The 20,332-nt window shown below is 37.8% G+C and overlaps 2 protein-coding genes across 6 annotated transcripts; one reads left to right on the top strand and one right to left on the bottom strand.

Moving 5' to 3' along the window:
• The first annotated feature begins 1,331 nt into the window (after window positions 1-1,331).
• LOC147300567 (adhesion G protein-coupled receptor F1-like) lies at window positions 1,332-14,107 on the top strand. 3 transcript variants are annotated; one of them, XM_086285132.1, is made up of 10 exons: window positions 1,332-1,705; window positions 1,830-2,048; window positions 2,808-3,342; window positions 3,437-3,615; window positions 6,238-6,414; window positions 6,518-7,831; window positions 7,926-7,967; window positions 8,441-8,491; window positions 8,612-8,678; window positions 8,912-14,107. In XM_086285132.1, the coding sequence occupies exons 4-10, from the start codon at window positions 3,445-3,447 to the stop codon at window positions 8,968-8,970; spliced, it is 1,881 nt and encodes a 626-aa protein (XP_086141258.1). In that variant the 5' UTR covers window positions 1,332-1,705; window positions 1,830-2,048; window positions 2,808-3,342; window positions 3,437-3,444; the 3' UTR covers window positions 8,971-14,107. The 3 variants fall into 3 exon arrangements, with proteins under 3 accessions (XP_086141258.1, XP_086141259.1, XP_086141260.1); XM_086285133.1 differs by lacking the exons at window positions 1,332-1,705; window positions 1,830-2,048 and having other exon boundaries at window positions 3,339-3,615; XM_086285134.1 differs by lacking the exons at window positions 1,332-1,705; window positions 1,830-2,048; window positions 2,808-3,342; window positions 3,437-3,615 and adding an exon at window positions 5,574-5,806.
• LOC147300568 (PAN2-PAN3 deadenylation complex catalytic subunit PAN2-like) lies at window positions 12,516-18,646 on the bottom strand. 3 transcript variants are annotated; one of them, XM_086285145.1, is made up of 13 exons: window positions 18,012-18,646; window positions 17,049-17,604; window positions 16,777-16,919; window positions 16,492-16,598; window positions 16,297-16,395; window positions 16,071-16,199; window positions 15,669-15,806; window positions 15,521-15,580; window positions 15,182-15,430; window positions 14,894-15,037; window positions 14,616-14,795; window positions 14,457-14,508; window positions 12,516-14,106 (listed from the first exon to the last, which is right to left on the bottom strand). In XM_086285145.1, exons 2-13 carry the CDS (start codon window positions 17,126-17,128, stop codon window positions 13,922-13,924), a joined length of 1,566 nt encoding a protein of 521 aa, XP_086141271.1. In that variant the 5' UTR covers window positions 17,129-17,604; window positions 18,012-18,646; the 3' UTR covers window positions 12,516-13,921. The 3 variants fall into 3 exon arrangements, with proteins under 3 accessions (XP_086141271.1, XP_086141273.1, XP_086141272.1); XM_086285147.1 differs by having other exon boundaries at window positions 17,045-17,604; window positions 18,012-18,644; XM_086285146.1 differs by having other exon boundaries at window positions 17,049-18,646.
• Between the last annotated feature and the right edge of the window lie 1,686 nt (window positions 18,647-20,332).

Consider the following 20,332-nt stretch of genomic DNA (forward strand, 5'->3'; position numbering starts at 1 on the left):
GCGGTGACGTTGCACGTCCTCTCCCGTTAATGCAGCAGGTAAATAATCAACTAACAGTGCATATTATGTTAGCGCGATCTGCCTTATTACAAAACCTGCCATTACTGTGTGTTGCATTTAGGTGACCATGATGAGAGAGAGCCTCTCTCATCATGGTCAGAGTCTGGCTGGCTCAGATGCTGGCAGTTCTCGCTGCAGTCTACGGGTAGTGTCTCCTTTCAGGCCAGGATAGACGAATGTCACCGAGCAGTGACTAAGTTTGAGGTAAAAGGCTTGCACTGTTAGGAGTTGGGTTCTGGTTATGTGGTGTTTTTGTCTGTATGTGTTTTTTGGTGCCTCCCTTTTTGTATAGGTAGGCGGGGCAGTGAGTCACTGAACCTGGCACACCTGTTAATCATCAGATGCAGTAGCGGTTTTTGATACGGGCAACACAGGCGGTTGCCTCCCAGTCAACACACATATGTGGGGCCTAAATAGGGAGCAGCAGGTCTAATATTTGGGGCCCACTTGGGAAACCCAACTAGGGTCCAGCTAATTTTGTCCTCAGTTTCCATGGTGGCCCCAAATGTGTTTTCCTAGATGGGTTTATGCTGGGTCCGAGATAAGCCCCAAATCAGGCCCAGCCAACAAATGAGTATGGGGCCCAGATGGGTAGAAGCGGGTCTGATGGTTGGGGCCCACTTGGGCTACCCACCTGGCACCCAGCTACTTTTGTCCTCAGTTTCCATGATGTCCCCAAATGTGTTTTCCCAGATGGGTTAATGATGGGTCCCAAATCAGCCCCAGACAACAAATGAGTATGGGGCCCAGATGGATAGAAGCAGGTCTGATACTTGGGGCCCACTTGGGTTACCAACCTGGGACACAGCTATTTTTGTCTTCAGTTTCCATGGTGGCCCCAAGTGTTTTTGTCCAGATGGATAATGAAAGTAAGCTATAATTTAAATCACCTGTACAACAAAGCCAGTTTATCTTTTTTTCCCCTACAGTTTATAGGAAAAACAAATGCAGCAAACCACAGCTTCTCACTCATTCACCAATCCATTGGTCCTGAAAGAAATAAAATAAAATAAAAAATTAGTGCATTTTTACAAACAAAATCAGATTTGCGATAGTACTGGAGTTGTTTTGGAGGTTGTGCTGTTCAAGTTGTTTGACCTCCTACATTGAACTCTTTGAAGACCATGAGTATTCATGGAAACAGAAAAGCTATTTACAAAAGGATTTACCAAGTAGGCACTCAAAAATACATACATGAGGTGATCAGGGGAAGTGGAGACACATGAGGACACAGCTGACTAGAATGAAACATAATGACATTAAAGGGGAGGGGAGAGTAAGACTAAACACGTAGTACAAAGAAACACAAGACCTTTCAAAGTAAAATAGGAGCCATGGGGACACGAGCCAACAGGGAATACTTAACACAGGGATGACTACATAAATGGATCTACTAAAATGGCCTGTATTTATATAGCGCTTTACTAGTCCCTAAGGACCCCAAAGCGCTTTACATATCCAGTCATCCACCCATTCACACACACATTCACACACTGGTGATGGCAAGCTACATTGTAGCCACAGCCACCCTGGGGCGCACTGACAGAGGCGAGGCTGCCGGACACTGGCGCCACCGGGCCCTCTGAACAATGGAACAATGGAATTTTTGACCAGCTAGCAAAAATCTACTCTATGATATCAGATGGTAAGCACTTGTCTACATTTGTGATTTTATTCAATTTTACATATATGTTTAATGTCATATCAAAAAACACATGAGATCAGATGATTGTTTAATCATTTTTTTATATTTATGTTCATTTTTATAGAGCCACGTTTTCTGGATTTTAAAATTGAAGGTAGTGGATTTTGGGAGGATAAAGTCATTGTAACATGTGGCCATCCACCATTGGATCTCTTTGGTACTGACTGGAGAGCAGAGTGGAGACGTGATGGCAATGTCATAGTTGCAGATGGAGTACATACCATTTCAAAAAACAACAGTCACTCAGTCTTATCTGTGTCACAGTTCATTCGTGCTGACAGTGGTAAGAAGCAAACAACTGCATTCCATGGGGAAATTCACAAATCATATACATTTAAAATGCGAGTGTAGTCTCAGCATTTTTTAGTGATTCAGCAAGTGCAATTACAACATTCTGATTGGCTTAAGGGTAAAACTTGTTTGGTTCAGAAAAAAACATCACATGTATCTTTTATCATAACTCTTTTACGTGGCCTATCGACACAATTTAAAATCTGGTATATAGTTTGAAGTCCGCACTTCTGACCCAAGTTGAAATGGAGTCGCTGGGTCGCTGCAACCCCAGAGGGTTAAGGAAAACGTTGTTACTGCAATGGAGCAATCAATATTAGTGCAGAAGGACTGAAATCATTTGATTTAAATAGTTAAACCATTGCTGTTGCACAAGCCTTTCTCAAGAGAAAGAAATACCAAATTACAAGTGCCAGTGTAAATGTGTACTTGTGTGAACACAGATGTCAACTAATTCATATTAGAAATCCTATTTAAATTTGGAAATAAGTGGTTGCTGAGCTCTTAATAATATAACAGTAAAATAAAATGTTGCTAGACAGAGAATGGTATTCTTGAAACAAAATGGAGCAAAAACTCGTTATCAGCTACATTATTGCTTTTTTGTAGGAAACACTGAATCTGCATAGGAGAACCAGCCATATTACAACTGTATAATACAGAAATAAGTGACACTGTCAACCCATATATTATTATTTTTGTTTGGCAACACTATTTTATTTATGTATATAATAATTTACTTTCATTCCAGGAAATTATGAATGCAGGCTCATACGGGAAAAGGATGAATCATTTTATCGACAACGATCCAATGGAGCCTTCACACTCAAAGAGAAACCCTTGATCAGAGTGGACCCAATTCAAAAATTTTTGAATTGTAGTGGTCAAAATGTGCCACTAAGCTGCACTGTCAACAATGACTACAATATTAATTTCACAAACGTGAATATTAGCGGTAAATCTGAAACAAAGAATCAACAAAATGCAAATCAGCTATTGGGAAATAATTTCTCTGCTCATCTTGCAATACTTACGTTATTTACTAATATGAGACAAAACTTTTTAAAAACTAGTCTGATTAATATTACATCAGATCTGAATGTTTAGCTTGTATTGCTATTCATATTGACTTTGTTGTTTCTGCGATTTATCCAAAGGTAAAAAAAGCATTACCTATCAATATAAAACTGATAGCTGTACAGACAAAGAGCAGGATACAATTACCTGTCAATCAACTACCTATCCTGAATTCAAAGAAACAATAACACTCAGATTTTACAAAGGAAGTGAGTATTAACACATTATAAAGCAATTTATTAAATTCAGGTTAAAAATTATCTACATTTAATAAGGTCTTTTTTTTTGTTTTTGTTTTATTAGATCCTCAAATGTGTGATGATAAAGAATTTGGAAAGGCAGTTAGTGGTTCCAGAGCCAGAATACCCTGTGCAAACAATGAGGTAGGAGAAAAGAGTGCATTGTGCAACATCACAACATATACTGAAATACGAGACACCTGCATACTGCAACCCATTAAGGAGCTGCTTGACCAATCTGAGGTGACTTATATAAACTGCCATGTTCTTTTTAGTTCTTTGTATTGTGGAAAATGTACCTTAGAGATAAATCACAATATTACATATTTTAAAGAGTTTAGAAAGTTCACCTAAGTGAAGCCACAAAAATATTACACAAACCTCTCTTTAAGTTACTCTTTTAATTAAAGTTAATTTGCTATGTGTTTTACTTGACAACTGTGACTATAAATTTCAAAACTAGATTATATCAAATGATAAGATAGGCTCTTAAATGACTAATTTTTTCTACTCTACATTTCAATTTTGCTGATGATGGAAATGACCATGTAATGTAATGTAAAATATAAATGGTTCTCAACACAATCCTGTTGATTCTATTCTGGGCTATAATGGAAGATGAATCCACCTCTCAAATTATTACAGCTCCTTCAACCAGTTTCCAAATGGATGGTATCCTGTTAGACAGCAAAACGATCATGGTCTTAGGATTAAGTGGTGTTTTTATTTCTTGGTGAACATACTTGAGTTTTAGTTGACTTTAGTTTTCTAGTGTTAGTTTCAAGTTCCAGGGCTCTATGTACTACAAAGTAAGTTAAATATATACAGGGATTCTTTCCATTATTTGGATTCAATTGCCCTAACGTCAAACATCACAACTACTAAGTTAACTAAGTTTCAGCTATAAAATTAGAGATATAATTCTCCTCTTTCAAGGAACATTTGAATTCTCTCTCTAGCCCAAAATGGTTAAAGCATTACAGTGATGTGAACTGCACATGTTAACTAGTATCTAGTAGAAGCTGATTTTTCTGTCTGTGTTCAGACAACAGTACCTTCTGAATGCGTTGTGCTAACATGATACTTAAAATATCACCATAAAGCTTGTCTTCTCTTCCTTCCGAAAGCATCAGAGCTGGGGCAGGTGCTGTGCCAATGGTGAAAAAAAAGAGTTAAATAAATGTTTAAATTTGCATAACGCAGTTTTAGTTATTATTCTTTCAGCTGGAACCTTGATGTTGTTTAATAGTCTGAGAATAAGTAAAATACAAATACAAAATGTAGGAAATGTAATATTCCCTAATTTAAAGTAACCAATTTATATTGTCCACAAGTACAAATAGATGCCCCTAAATTGTACGTGCTTTGGAGTTTGTAAGTGCTTTTTGAGTTTTGGGAGCTGAAAGAGCCGGTTCTCTAAAAGGAGCCGGAAATCCCATCACTACAGAAAACCCTGGTTCACCCCAAAGTTACCCGGATAAGACAAAGTTCTGCTTCATAGTACAAACCTCAGAAAGTTAAAAAGAAAAAAAAAGATAAAAAAGGATAACCACTGCACCAAAAAACCCCGCACAACAGAAATTAAAGTAAGCTGCAATGAGTCAATGCTTATCAAGTCCTTTAACTTTGTGCAATACATGTTTTACAGTTTTATACCATTTGTGATGACAGACAAACTGTTAATACAATTTGTGATGACAGACAAACTGTTAATACAAAATAAACTTGTCACCCATTTAATAAAAATAAAACTTGTCAAATAAATAACCACAAAGTAAGCAGGTAGTTTAAGTTTATAAAGTATGCACAAAAAAACACTTTTTCAATAAATAACCACAAAGTAAGTAAGTAGTGTTTCTTTGTTTTGCCACTACAGCACTATTTACAATTTGTGATCAGAAGACATGGAAAGCACAAATGAAACACGGTATTAGCGATGGTAAATTCGATTCTTTTTACTGAATCGAGTTTTAATGAGTCACTTACCAAAGTGAATCGATTTTTTAGTCATTTGATTCACTGTGTCAGTTGACCAGAGAGTGCAAAAAATGTACATTTTCAATCAAACTTAATTTGTTTCCCTTTTCATGTAAATCCTACTGCTAAGATGAATGATTCTAAAAGAAAACAACTATTTTATAGAGCAAAAAAGAGCAAAAACATTTCTAAAATTAAGCAATTTCCTATCAAAGTTGCTTAATAAACATTTATTTTATTTTATTTTATTAGTATTTTCCTTAAATGTGTTAAATATATATTTTCTCATCTAAATGTCCACTGAGCTGTGAGCCAGGGGGCGGTAATGCGCCTTAACATTGGTTGCCAACCAAGAAGAAGAAGAAGCTGTGAGCCAGGAGGGAGGGGGTGAGCGAGTCCTAAGTGATTCGCTTAGGCAGAGCGATGCTACTGTGAACCGAGGAGCTATTTTCTTGATGTGAGCTTCTACTCAGGGTTTTTTCTTCCAGTTCAGAGCAGAAGTTTTTTTGTTACGATACTGGATGTTGTGTTTTTCTCCACAATTTTAATTATAAGCTAGATACATTGCTGCTAACAGCAACAGGGATGAGTCAGTGAGTCAGTTGGGCTTGTGAATCATGATTCATGAGTCAGTAAAGTGATTCTCGAGTATTGAACGATTCGTTCATGATTCGCGCATCACTACACGGTATTCACTGTTCGGTTTATAACTGCAGGCAGATTAAGGTTAAAAGACTGTAATAAACGTAAGCCAGATTCTGTGAGGATTTCTACAAACAAAAACCTTTGAGATAGGAATTAGTAAATAGGAAGCCCAAGTTTGTCATTCTAACTTAAACATTGAGTTAAATTGTGAAACTAAATACTTTTTCTCTTCAACTCTTGCAGGTCTTGACTGCCACTACACTGCCAGCATTTTTGCAACAGCTCAGCAATGTTACTAATGGGAATTCTGAGCAAGTGGTTAACTCACCTAAAAATATTGATGCTGTTGTTCAAATCCTCAGAAATGTAGCCAACAGAATAGAATTATTCAATATCTCAATCAATGAAAACTCAATGAAGGTACATGCTAGTTTACTGAAGTTTGAGTATTCTAAATAATACATGCTTTTTTTTAATTTTGTATTTGTTTATTCAATCTAATACTTTTTTTTTTTTACTGTAGGATATCCTGATAACTGCAGGTGTTCTCACCACAGATCAGGCAAGGGACTCATGGAACTTTCTGAACAAAAACAATGAAAGTATCTCGTATAGCATCTCTAACCCTGACGGTGTTAGTTCATCATTATTGCAGTCTCTTGAAATAATAACAAAACACCTTGCCAGTTTCAATAATTCTGGTATTGACACGCCTTTTATCATCTTGAACAGAACTATATACACAAACCCTATCATTGGTGATTTTAATTCTTCAGTGGTGATAGAAATACCACAGAATGAGGGTAAAAATAAGTCAATCACAGTGATAACATTTGCCTCGCTGAATAATGTACTCCCTGCAAGAGAAATAGACAATTCATCGATTAAGGTCATCGGTGGCAGGGTTGTACTTGTTCAGTCCAGTGGCCAAATCAATAATATCTCTTTGACATTTGATATTTTAAATGATACACTGAGAGATCCAAAATGTGTCTTCTGGAACTTCAATCTCCTTAATGGTCTCGGAGGATGGGACGATGAGGGCTGTGAAGTGGTAAATACAAATGAAACTGGAACTGTCACCTGCAACTGCAACCACCTGACCTCATTCTCTATCCTGATGTCACCAAACAGTCCAATTAGCCCAATTTTGGACTATATAACCTACATCGGAGTTGGCATTTCCATGGGTTCCTTGGTCATATGTCTCATCATTGAAGTTAACATTGCTGTGTCCCTCCTGATTGCAGATATTTGGTTTATAATTGGAGCAGCCATTTCAGATGCAAATCATAAAAACCACTCAGCATGCACTGCAACTACCTTTTTTATCCATTTGTTCTACCTAGCTCTGTTCTTCTGGATGTTTGCCTCAGCTTTGTTGCTGCTCTACCGTACAACTAATGTCTTTGGTGGGGGTTTGTCTAAAGCATCTATGCTGGCCATTGGATTTTCTCTAGGCTACGGAGCTCCTCTAATCATAGCAACAGTAACTATAGCTGCAACTGCACCAGACAACAAATATATCAGAGAAAATGTAATCTGCTGGCTCAACTGGGATGAGTCCAAAGCTCTACTGGCGTTTGTGATTCCTGCACTTTCAATAGTGCTGATAAATCTCATTATCCTGGTTGTGGTTTTGTACAAAATTATAAGGAGAAGGGTTGGAACAACTGCTGCACAAGCAGGTGAAAAGAGCGTTTTACTGGTTATTGTCAAGAGCTTGGCTGTGCTTACACCATTTTTTGGAATAACTTGGGGTTTGGGAGCTGGACTTCTGGTGCATCCAAGAGACATAGGAATCAATATTGCATTCGCACTCTTCAATTCGCTACAGGTACAAATAAACTTTTTACCTTTTTATACCATAATAGCAGAATCTTTAATCACTGAATCCTTGATAACGGACATTACTCTGTCTTTTAAAAAAGGGCTTCTTTATTTTGGTGTTTGGAACACTGCTGGATGGTAAGGTATGTACAGCTCAATTTTAAGTCAAGTTAATGAATAAGTGCTTATTGTTGAATTACTTTAAATTAATGTTAAATGATATAATTTGGTTTAACCAACAAAGTGCTTAATGTCTACAAACCTTTACTGACGAAGGAATATGAATTGTAATAATACTACACTAAAATCCTCTTGTCAAGTCAAACTTCTGCCTTTTAGTGCCATTTCATGGTTTCTCTGTAAATCCATATAAATGACTAATTCAGACTTGATGGTGAAAGTAGCAAACAGCAGGTGGGCCCACACTTCAATAAATAACAGTTATATGTATGTGTTCGTATCCCACACAAGCACACAAAAAAGCAAGATAAACATCACCATAGACTTACAAAAAGATTCCTTTTAGTGTTTGGCTGGGCATCATGAATTAATTTACTTTTACAGCTAACTTGTGCAACTTCCATTGTAGTGTAACATTTGAGATTTCACTTACCAGGTGCGGTCAGCAATATCATCATATGCACGACCGTCCAGAAGTGGGACAGGGGTAAGAACAGTTTTCGTGTTCCTTTTTTCTTTCCTTATTTTTGGATCTCAGCCAACTTGTTTTTTGTTTTGTTTTGTTTTTTCAAATATTGCATGATTTGTTTTTTGTATTGTATTTTAGAGCACAAGTGCTGGAAACTCATCGTCAAGTGGACTTCGATTTTTAAGGAACTGGAGACGTGGAAGAGGTAAATAACAATTAAAAAATTAACATAAAGATGCAGGAAAAGCTGTGTGTTGTTAGGTGTGCTTGTACCTTAATCAGGCAGTCCAACACAGAAAACAATTGGATGGGTTGCACATTAACACAAATTAATTTTTTTAATTTTATTTATTCATACAATTATTTTACTTCTTACTTCAGTGTCTACTGTGTATTATTTTTTGCCACAGATTAACTATACTGCTCTGTTTTTTTTAGATGGCTACAACATGACATCCAGTGCATCCAGTGATTTACATTCAGCTAGCAACACATAATGAATGCAGAAATCTGTGGTTATTCAGATAACCAACAAGAAGTCAGGCTTTTCTTTGTTCCTTTTTTCCATAGTATCAGTGAGTTAATCTGTTGTGTTTTTATTAATAGCTTATATAATATTTAATCCCAGAAGAATTTGGCTTGGTTTTTAAGGAAAACAAATAAAGAAAAATATGTGTGCTCACCAAAATATTTTTGAATGGCATAATAAATTTTGGAATTGTAATCAAACTTTAAAAAAAATTATGTCATCGTTTTCATCTTTGATTTTGATTTGCATGCATGATTATCAACACAGCACAGAGCATAGATTTGTAGTTATACTAATAGATTTTTATCAATCTATAGATGTTTTTAAAGAAAAGAGTTGAGTGTTCTTATATTCTAAAGAGTGAGTAGATTTGATGTCTGATGTAAACATAAGTAAAACATTGTACTCGCAATATACACAGAAATACAAACTACCTTTGTTTAAAAAAACGTTTTTGTGTTGGGGACATCTACTCAAAATCTTGCCGTTTCATTCTGTGTCAGTATGTATCATGGCACACAGTCCCACAAAGATCCACATGAAAACTGTTAATTGAGCTGTAACAATTTCATTCATTTGTAATTCAATAATTTCTGGTAATCTTTTATTTTGTGCATTTTGTGAAGTAGCCATGTGTTGTAAAGATGAAACAGATGTCAGGGAACTGTTGCACATTAGGTAGATCTTAATGCTGAAATTTCTCATACTCATGTTAATTTTACCCATATTTATTTTTTTCTTTGCAGAACAGATAACTGTTATTCTAATTAGCACCTTCATAATCTTTACTGGCTACTCAAAGATTAACTAAGTATGCTTTCTGTGCGCCTTTTGTGCATTTAATGTGGTATGTTTTTGGATAGCTTTGACATGCCTTAATTTTGATCCTGATTAATAATGTATACAACTAGCTTTCTATTACTTTCTATTACTAATTATGTCCTGAATTTGTTAAACTTTTATTCAGAATTTGGTGATTTAAATCTTTTAAAAATACCAATCTTGTGTCAAACTCCAGCTTCACACACCCTGTTAATCTGGCAGATTTGTTTGAAGTATCCTAAAATCCAAATTCCTAAAACAAATAAATAAATAAATAAATAAAATAAAATAATAAAAACCTGAATTGGAATGACACACAGACGAAGTTCCTAATAGTGGTGTGCGGATCGATATTGAAATATCGATTCTTCCGATACCAGTAATTTATGTTCTAGAATCGATTCTCATATTAAAATATCGATATTTTAGTACTTTGGGGTAAATTTGTAGTGTTTCATTAACAGGAACAGTGGAAATAAACTATATCATTCGGATCGTCTAAATTGGAAGGAACTACTTCCTCTTACGCCTTAGTCATTTGTGAAATACGGCTGGATAAATGTGTAGCAGCCTCTGGCATGCACACTCACAGCAATGGCTGAGCATAAACGGAGTCATGTGTGGATGTATTTTACCTCCACAAACAGCTAAGACGCGGTTTGCGATACATGTGGCAAGACAGTAAGGTGTTGTGACAGCACCATTAACCTCGTCAAACACCTGAGAGTAAATCATAGAATATGATGAGCTTATGTTGAGGCGAACTGAAGAGGAGTAGAGGGACAGACTCAAGCGCAGACCACAAACTCCTTTCGAACAAGAGTGAATTTATTTACAGTGATCTGCCACAGTGCAATATATATACAAAGGTGTTTGGGGGAAAGGGCCAGGGTTCCAGGGTCCAGGAGTGAAAGGGGCCGGAGTCCAGGGGAGGGGGTTTCCACACACAAACAGCTCCTCTTTTCTCCACCACTCTTCTTGCTCAGTCACAGTTGCACAGGGAACGGGTCCGGTGCCGATCTGCGATGCGTTTGTTGTTCTCTTTTGTGCGTAGTAGGGCCGCTTGAGTGGCCCGCCAAACTCGACAACACCTGTGTAAATTCATTTCTTTTGAATTAATCCCTTCTTCTGAAAAAGAACCTCTCCTGGTTTAAATGGCACTTTGGATTTCCTTACTTTCTGTTCCGCTCCCAACCCCAAATAGATGCTGACAAGCTGACACAGTAACATGGAAGAGGAAAAGAAGTTGGAAGGAAAAAAAAATAAACCTAATGCCTAACAATGAAAAATGTAAAATAAGATCAATAATAATAATAATGATAATAACGGTAAAAGATGAAGCAACAAGTTTTTAGTTTCTTGTTTATTCCAAATGATCATCCAGATGTATGTGACATGTGATGACAAACACCATGTTTGTCATCACATGCTTAAACTCATCATATATTTTTACATATGCTGAACAGGCAGTCAGACATGCTGTCACTGTGGGGTAGATAACTGCATGAACACCATACGGCAGGGGTCTCAAACTCCAGTCCTCGAGGGCCGCCGTCCTGCAACTTTTCCATGTGTCCCTGTTGCACAACCCGTTCTCACTCCCGACGCGTAACACACCTAGTAGGTCATTAGCAAGACTATAGAACTTGACTGCATGCTGAGTTGGAAATTCAGCCATTTGATTCATGTTACAGCAGCTCATGAGTGAATGAACATGGTGCAATAAAAGTATTTTTAGAAGTATATGTTTCCAAATACATGCATTTACTTACTCGATGTTACAATATTTCTGAGAGCTCGTTTTTAAGCCTCCCAGTTATCAGTTTTGTGATCACACTATTGCTTTAACATTATTGAGACTACACAACACATTCATCCCTGACCTCCTCATATCCAGCTGAACAGGATTACTATACTGTGTAGATTTACAAATTCTTTCGTGGAACATCGAAATCCATTGTGTTGTGTAGATTTTTAACATATCTCCTGGATCATTACTAACTGTATGTTTGGTTTTACTTGTAGAGTTGTTGTAAGACCAGACAAGGAGCTCGAAAAATTTTATGGTTCCCAAAACAAAACAAGCCAAAAAAAACAAACAATGAAAATAATGACAAACCTTTAAAAACAACTGTGTGGAAACGGTAAGAGTATGCAGATCATCCAGCAGAGGGCACCATTATATCAAAAAAAATCGTTCAAATGTGACTTAAAGATTTATTAACCTTCTCAGGCTCAAATTAAGTTTTTGTTGCTAATGTACAAAAGAATACCTCCAGTGGTACTTCTGAGGGGAAAAAAAAAAAAACCTCATAAAATATGTATGTGGGGTAATCAGGTTGTTTAGCTTTTACTTGTTGCAAATCTGCAACGCCTGCCTTGACAGGGTTAAATTAAACACATCTATTAAAGTATGGTTACTACTTTTCAAAGGTGGTGGCTGTAAATGCTGCACTTGAAGCACAGTCCTTACCAGTTAGGGCTTTTTAAAGAGCTCGAGGTGAAATATTGAGGACATTTTTTTCCCCCAAAAATGTTACATGTGTCATTTATAGAAGAGAAATAACAGCTTTTGAAAAATTAAAAATCGATCTGAATTCTGAGAAACCTAAAAAAATAAAAATAAAAATCCAGCTGTAAAATGAACAGTGCAACAGATTTCACAGAAGCTGGTGAAACAAACAAACTAAATTCATTGTGGTTGGAATCTGTTTTAATCAAGATTTGCATGGATTCATGCACATTCTCCACTTCCTGGTATCAAACAACAAACATTTTACAGTTGTTACACCCCAGCCCAGGGAAAACTGGCGTGCAACAGAAGAAAAATAAAAATAAGGAGAAATGCCCCCACACTCCCTGCTCTCAAGGAAGACGAACCAACAAAAACAGCTACCACGGATTTCACAACAGCCTGTCAATTTATCAAGTCCCAAAAGGTAGCAGGCGTCAGGGTGAGCATGGCCAAAACAACAAACAAAAACTCTAGAAATGAAATGCAGCTGGCTTACCTTCACAGAAAACCCCAAACGAAAATTACAGGTGTCTTACCTGCCTCCCTAACCAAAAACAGGAGAAAAGGTTCCCAAAGAAAAATGGCTTCTCACCCCTACAGCTACCAAGTAAGACAAAGTATCGACAACTATTTACATCTATATACAACAAACTATTTACAACACAGGGGGAGATCGCAATAATCCATCCATCCATTCGCTAGCGCTTATCCTTTTCAGGGTCGCGGGGGGTGCTGGAGCCAATCCCAGCTGTCATAGGGCGAGAGGCAGGGTACACCCTGGACAGGTCGCCAGTCTGTCGCAGGGCTAACACACAAGGACAGACAACCATTCATACTCACATTCACACCTAGTGGCAATTTGGATTATCCAATTAACCTATCCCCACAAACTGCAAGTCTTTGGACGGTGGGAGGAAACCGGAGTACCCGGAGGGAACCCACGCAGACACAGGGAGAACATGCAAACTCCACACAGAAAGACCCGGCCTGATGGTGGAATTGAACTCAGGACCTTCTTGCTGTGCGGCAACAGTGCTAACCACCGTGCTGCCCACAACAGCAACAATGACAAACTGAAATATAGGGCTTAAATACATAGAGGGAGCTATCAGGGAATGGACAACAGGAGGGAAACACAGCTGGGGCAAATCAGAACTGACGAGACAAGGAAGCGTAAACTGAACACACTGAGATAAGACAGACCTTCAAAGTAAAGCAGGAAACACATAACAGTCACGCCTAAACAAAACACTGACAACATTGGATTGTAACACAGTGCTCAGGATGACTTCATTTACATGCAACAATTTTGTTTTTTTCTTTTAAAGAAAAAAAAAAGGTTCAAATTCATATTTTGAATGATCACTTTCCCCCCTGTAAACCTCTCTGAAATAAAAAGCTTATATTTAGATATGATAAAAACAACTGAGTCACTGACTCAAAGCAAATAACTATAAAATATGATACAAAATAAGCAGCCCGAGCATCCTCAGGTCATGGTGTTGCTCACAGTCCCATCACAGAGGGAAGCACAGCAGCACCCGTGGATGGAAGGAGAGTGCATTCAGTCCACTCAGACGGACTATCTCATGTCCGAATCAGGGACTTTCCAGTTCAACTGGAAGCCTTTGTCGTAGACTTCGTAGAGCACCTTCATCACGTAATGATTCCCTCCTTCCTGATACAGCTCCAGGTACTTCCTGTAAAGCTTCAGGGCTGTGCATGAGTCCTCCGTGCTGTCGTGGGTTTCTCCCTGGATGTTGAGGCCTGTGGACATGAAAAAAAGGTCAGGAATGATTAAAATGAAAGTGTTCAGCTTCAGATTACAGTGTGGATATGAGGAATTGACACGTACGCTTTAGTGCATGAACTCAAAAAAGCCTCTAAATACTTTGTTGTTCAGATTTAATTCCAAGATGAGTTTGATGACAACTAAAACATCATGAACTATACTGACTTAATACTGAATACTTAACTTAATACTGACAGTAATATGAGCGGATTATCCAGTTTACATATTTAAATCCTAATCCCTCTCACTGTAATAATGTGATTTAATTCGATTACAGACTCATATTTGGATTAGATTTTTGTTTTTTTTATTTCTACTAACTTACCAAGAAAATACCAAGCAAGGAATTTCGTGTCGATAACTTGATCTTTGGGAACCTTAAGAAACAGAAAATAAAAAACATTAAAATCAAAGCACATCTATAAAAAAACATCTCTAAACTATATGAACTAATTTGAAATATATAACAGATGAAATAACGTACCACTAAATTAATGACACGAAAGTCATTCTGCAGGCCGTGGCCGACGAAGCGAACTCCTGCATTGATGAGGAAGCGTAGCTTCAGGTAGGTCGACTTCAGCGTGGTCACGTGCTTAGAGGATACTGTGGCATCCAGGTCTCCAGGTTCGATTCCAGAGTATTTTGTCAAATAGTCGACCACCTGGAAGAACAAATTGACAAGTTAGCGGGTGGATCCTTGAAACATTATATATTCATTCTTTCAGGTCATCGTGGTCTTTTCTCTCTGCAGCTTCTCACCTGCTCCTGAGTGGAGATGTAATCATCGATGAAGGGGACCCCCTCGTTGGGCCCCTGACCCCTCACACAGGTGATCCTGGCCACAGACATCTGACTGGGCGTGATGGTCGATTTGGTGCCGTCGCTATGCAGCACTGCTTCCTCCTGCAAACGCACACATTCAGGGGTCAAATTTGTTTTAAATACTTGAGTCAGATTAGCTGAACTACTGAAAATATGTACTAGGAATATTTAAAATTGTTTTTGATCCTATATTATAATAAATGATGGTATCATAGCCAGACTTACCTCACTGAGCTTTACAAACTCAGCGTCCAGCCCCACCAGGTCACCAGCCTGCGGCATCTCACTGACTGTGAGTGGGATGAAAGTGGCGTCTGTCTTGCTATGCTTCTCAGTCCGATATAAGTCGGATTTGACTTCAGACTGATTGTGCTGACACTCACTGCGGAGGTCGTATTTGGTGTGGTAGTTTCTCTTGGCGTAACACAGGATGGCTGGCACTTTCCAGCTCACATCAAACTGTGCAGCCTCAGTCTGAAAACAAAAGGAGAAACATTTTTAAATGACTGCACACATTAAAGTTAGCATGAATAAACAAGCAGGAATCTTATCTAGGATCCTTACCTGCTCAATCGGCTCAATGAGGAAGTCATTGAAGAGGTACCACTGCTGGCGAGAGACTCCCTGAAATAATAAAATCATTTTGAATGTTAAAAATGAAACTTTTTGTAGTCAGCAGATGTCAAACTTTTCTTATCTAAGCGTCGCTCACCTCTTTTCTTTGATGGTAGGTCTCACCCACTTTGATGTGTGCGACCATATTACCACCCGCGCCAGCGTCCAGGATGTGCGGCACCGTGGCCACCAAGTCATACAGAGAAGCTCCCTCCGCCTGTTCAGCAGCACTTAACTAGTAACAGAAAGTGCAAATAATTGTAAGATAAACTTTTTCATTTCACAAAAGTTGAGAAATTCATGTGTTACAGAAACAAAAACACTAAAACCAACCCATAGTTCAATATCTACAATGCTTCAGATTAGTGTAATAATGTTTTAAAAATATTGCTCCTGGAAATATGGATTTAATTTTGAAGTGAAATTTTAACTCAGTAATGAAAAGTTACTCAGTTATTTCTTCAAGTGCAAAGATCAGCTGAAAATCTAAAGTCCTCACCTCCTCGCCCTCAGGCCAGCTGCTGATCTCCAGTCTCTGACTTTTGCTGAGGGACATCTTGAGAGTGGCGGGGATCCACACGTGACGCTGATCCTGATCTGTCTTCTGCATGGATTTGTTGAAGGTGTACTATAAAAACAGAAACATGGGCAATCATGTAAATAATGAACAGATAAATCATTACTTTCTTTTAACTGTATTTAAACACAGTGAATCAGTGGCTTACCTCGGCCTGAACCTTCCAGAATTCGGCCTCTTTGCTGCTGTTCACCTCACAGTTTATCACCAAAACATCTGGGAGACGTCGAATGTTGCGTGTCTGCACCTACAGTGTAACACAAAGAAATGATTACCCTGCACAACAGGTAACAATCAACCATAAATGAATTGTCATTATGAGTGAATGAAAGCTGTAACTCACTGTGGGCTGATACTTGTCACAGTTTCCACACCATGTGTGAGATCTCTGCTGCAGGCAGATGCTTTTCTTCAGGATCTCAGCAAAGTCGTGCTCCTTTATTCTTTCTCCTGAAGTGTCAAAGTACAATGAATATCAGTGTATACATCAAATCAAGCAGATATTTCCCTCTGCTCATTCAAAAACTAAATTAATTCAAACCATTATGTAATCATTAATAGTTCAAGTTTCAAAGACAGAGTAATTCACAGTCACAGATATCCATGCTCTCAGTGCTCTCAGACTCACCTTGAGAGTCAGGGTAATGCATGTTGAACAGCAACACGAGGGAGGAGTAGACTGTTTCTATGCCACAGAGACACGGGCTGCGGTTCTCAACTTCAGAACAAAACAGCTCTCTAATGACAGAGTCGCCAGGGGAGCCCAGAGAACTGCAACACAAACACAAATCACAGTTTCAGAAACCAGAAGGAAAACTCTGCATTTATAAACAAACATAATGATAAGACTGGGACAGTGTCCAGTAAGAATGCAGGTCAACAACGATGTGTTTTACCTACTCCTGGTCGTCCTGTAGGCCCGTGGATCCTCCTGCTCCTGTGTCTCCTGGAAGAGCTGGTAGAGGATGAAGTGATTCCATCTCTGGATTAAGCGACCTAGCTTGACTGTTCCTGTCGTCTCCTCATAGTTTTTAACAAGTTTTTTCTAGTTTGATGTCTTTAGTGTGATGATGTTATTCTGATGTGAATAACTTTTTTATTTATGCTCTTTTATAAATTAATATTTTATGCGTATATACATGCCTTGTTAGTTTCTTACTTCATGATATACAAGAAAACATTGACAACTGTGATTAATAAAGAATTGTCTAGCAGACCAACCACTTATTAGATCAGAACTTTTAAACTTACTGACAACTGGGCTGAATTAACCACCCTGCTCGCATTTCTGTTGTTTTTAACAGAGGCAGCCCAGTTACTGTTTTTAAACTGTTCTTGTTTTTTTTCAATCCCTCCTTTACGTTCAGGCTGCCCAGACATCCACTGCATGTCTTCCTGTTGCAGGTGTTTGGAGCCTGACAGGAAGGGCATGGTTTGGTTTTTGGCTTTGTCATTTCTGCAAATGAAAATGGAACATGTAGGGATTATTTCAGGTCTGTTTTGGTGAAATGATTACAAAAATAATTTATGACCAAAGAAATAACTTATATTACGAGGCAGTATTACACCATATTTAGAAAAAAAATCAATTACGAGATTAAAGTCGTTAATATTGAGTTAATTACGTGAATAGGGTTAAAAAAAACTGAATTGATTACAGAAAAGATACATTGCTAAAATCGAGCAGCACTAACATTAGCTGGGTGGCCAAGCAAGTGTCTTACACATGAGAATACATCACCAAAAAAAATTAAATAAACTTTTGCAGAAGTAGTTCTCTTGGTACACAGACTGCTCTGTGAAAACATTTCAAGTTTAATATCAGTTTAACATGCAAATTACCCACAGTTTATTACAACTTACTTAGCTAGGATCTGCCTCGTGTCGAGTCGAAAGATTCGCTGCAGGACCGTGAGTTGAAAGATACATTTACTACGACTCCCAAGATGCATTGCAGTAAAAACCATCCAATCGCCTTGCTTAAGATCTGTTGACATGTCACTAAAGGCGCGCTGTAGATAAATATTGCAATTTGTAAAAAATAAAATAAAAAAATAAAATTTGCAATTTGTAATTACATAATTAAACACTGGGCCAGTTTATTTTCGTATTATCGCTGGTTATTATTTTAGAGTAAATAAAGGAATAACGGGTAGCACCAAGCTGTTGTTATCTTCATTTCTATAGCAACGGCGTTTGAGGATTATGGGTAGTGTGCAGTTACGGGATTAGTGCGCCGTCTGCATAAATTGGTCTGATTGGTTGGAGCCGAGCGCATCCAAAACTAACAGTGGTGGAGTGGTGGATGAATCTATAAATGTGTTTTACGTGTGAAATGAAAATAATAAACCTAACAAAGGATTATATACGTTAAATCTGCGCACTTTCAGCTCGTGAATCACTTTGGAAAACACTGTGTGATGGCCACAACATGAAGCGATTTTATTGTTGAATTATCCGTGATACTTTCATGTGTTTTTGTTGAGAAATGTTAACGATGTCATTAAAAGAAAGCATTCAATTGGGGGGGGGGGGGAACCCTAAGCATTTATTAAACCTCATGTTTTCCTTTAAACGTTTTATTTTGCTTTATATTTTAGTGATACTCTGGTAGAGAGGCTCTTATACTGTTAATTCAGCATATACTAAAAAAAATAAAAGCCTTTAAAAGCCTATTTCTGGACAATTATTATTTTATAATTATATAATTATATAATCAACTATTTTGCAATACTTCCAATCAACACACATCAAAAGAAAAGCTTGTGATGGCATCACATGAGATAACTTAAAGCTCAAAGGCTGTTCCATTGACATGTAACCAATCACTTCAAAGCACAAAACCTCTAATGTCATAGTCTTTTTGTGTGTGTGTGTGTGTGTGTGTCCTGTCTGGCACTGTAGCAATCAGAATTATTGTCTGAAGGCCAAGAAAAATGCCCAACAGATTTACTTTCCCAAGTGGGCCTTTTGCTATACTGGTCCACTTGATTGTCATAGTTTATTTGATCTTTATTACTTATTTTTATTCTAAGTTATTGTAATCAGGCCAGACTCGTGGACGGGAAAGAAAAACAAAAAGAAAAGTTCAGAAGAAAGTTAACAGAAGGAGAGGGAAAGAAAAAGGAGAAAAGAGATAGAGAGAAAAGACAATGAAAATCTGCTTCATCACTTTTGTCTTTGTGTCCTTTTTTTTCTCTTTTTCTTTTCCTGGATCACCTGTTGAGAAAGAAAAAAGAAAAGAAGCAGAAGAAGACTAGAGCAATAGAATAAACAACATCACGATGATCTATGGGAATATAACAGTAAATACTAAATGTTAAACATTACTGTGCAGCACGTAAGATCGACAGCGCACAGTGTGCTTTAAGGTAGGAGCCAAAAAGGGTGTAGTTTGTGTGTATGAGCACCCGTGTGTACACCTGTGAGCATGAGCGCGCTTGTATTTAAAAGGTTCCATGTAATGATCTGTTAGAGGGTGTGGGGGGGCCACAGCCCCGTCCACCAGGGCATGAAGCAGGTATGGAGGAGATCAAAACTCCAGACATCCAGAGGCCCTCAGAACACAAGAGACCAAGGAAGACTAAAAGAGGGGCTGCAGCACCACTATCCCAGAAAGAGCTGAGGAGAGTCCCAGATGAGGGGTCACTCAGCAGCCGCGGAGCATAAGCTGTTGAGTGTTCATATAGATTTTAAATAACATAGCAGTTGATACTGACATATTTTTGTTACATTTGCAGTGTTGTGGTGTTATATTCTCATGATTCTGTTCATTTTATGAGTATATCCTTCTGCCTTGCTTCACATATTTAATGCTGCTTGGCTAGTTTTAGTCGTGCTAGCATCAGTACAGGTAGAAACAGAGAAACATCAGAGAATCTGCCATGCATCGCCCCATCTAAATACAAATGGAAAGTACGAAAATAAAAATATAGATAACTTTATTAAAGCAATCAATGTTCCCAGTGTTCCCATGGTGAAAACACATTTTTTCATATTATGTTCAAGTCAGTTGTTATCCAATTTTAAAACTATAAAATATAATAAAGTCTATTTTTAGTTTATTTTGTTAATAAATAGATTTTTTTTAGGATTTTCAGAAACACTAACGTTATACGTAGCAAAATATCTGTAGCCGTATGACAGCCATGTATAGTAGAAGTCCAAGATATTTCTACAACTCT

The sequence above is a fragment of the Aulonocara sp. 'chitande type north' Nkhata Bay genome, unplaced genomic scaffold (assembly GCF_057382095.1).
Source record: "Aulonocara sp. 'chitande type north' Nkhata Bay isolate Kocher_YH1m ecotype deep benthic unplaced genomic scaffold, A_spYH_male_GT1.1 unmapped_scaffold_31, whole genome shotgun sequence".
Lineage (NCBI taxonomy): Eukaryota > Metazoa > Chordata > Actinopteri > Cichliformes > Cichlidae > Aulonocara > Aulonocara sp. 'chitande type north' Nkhata Bay.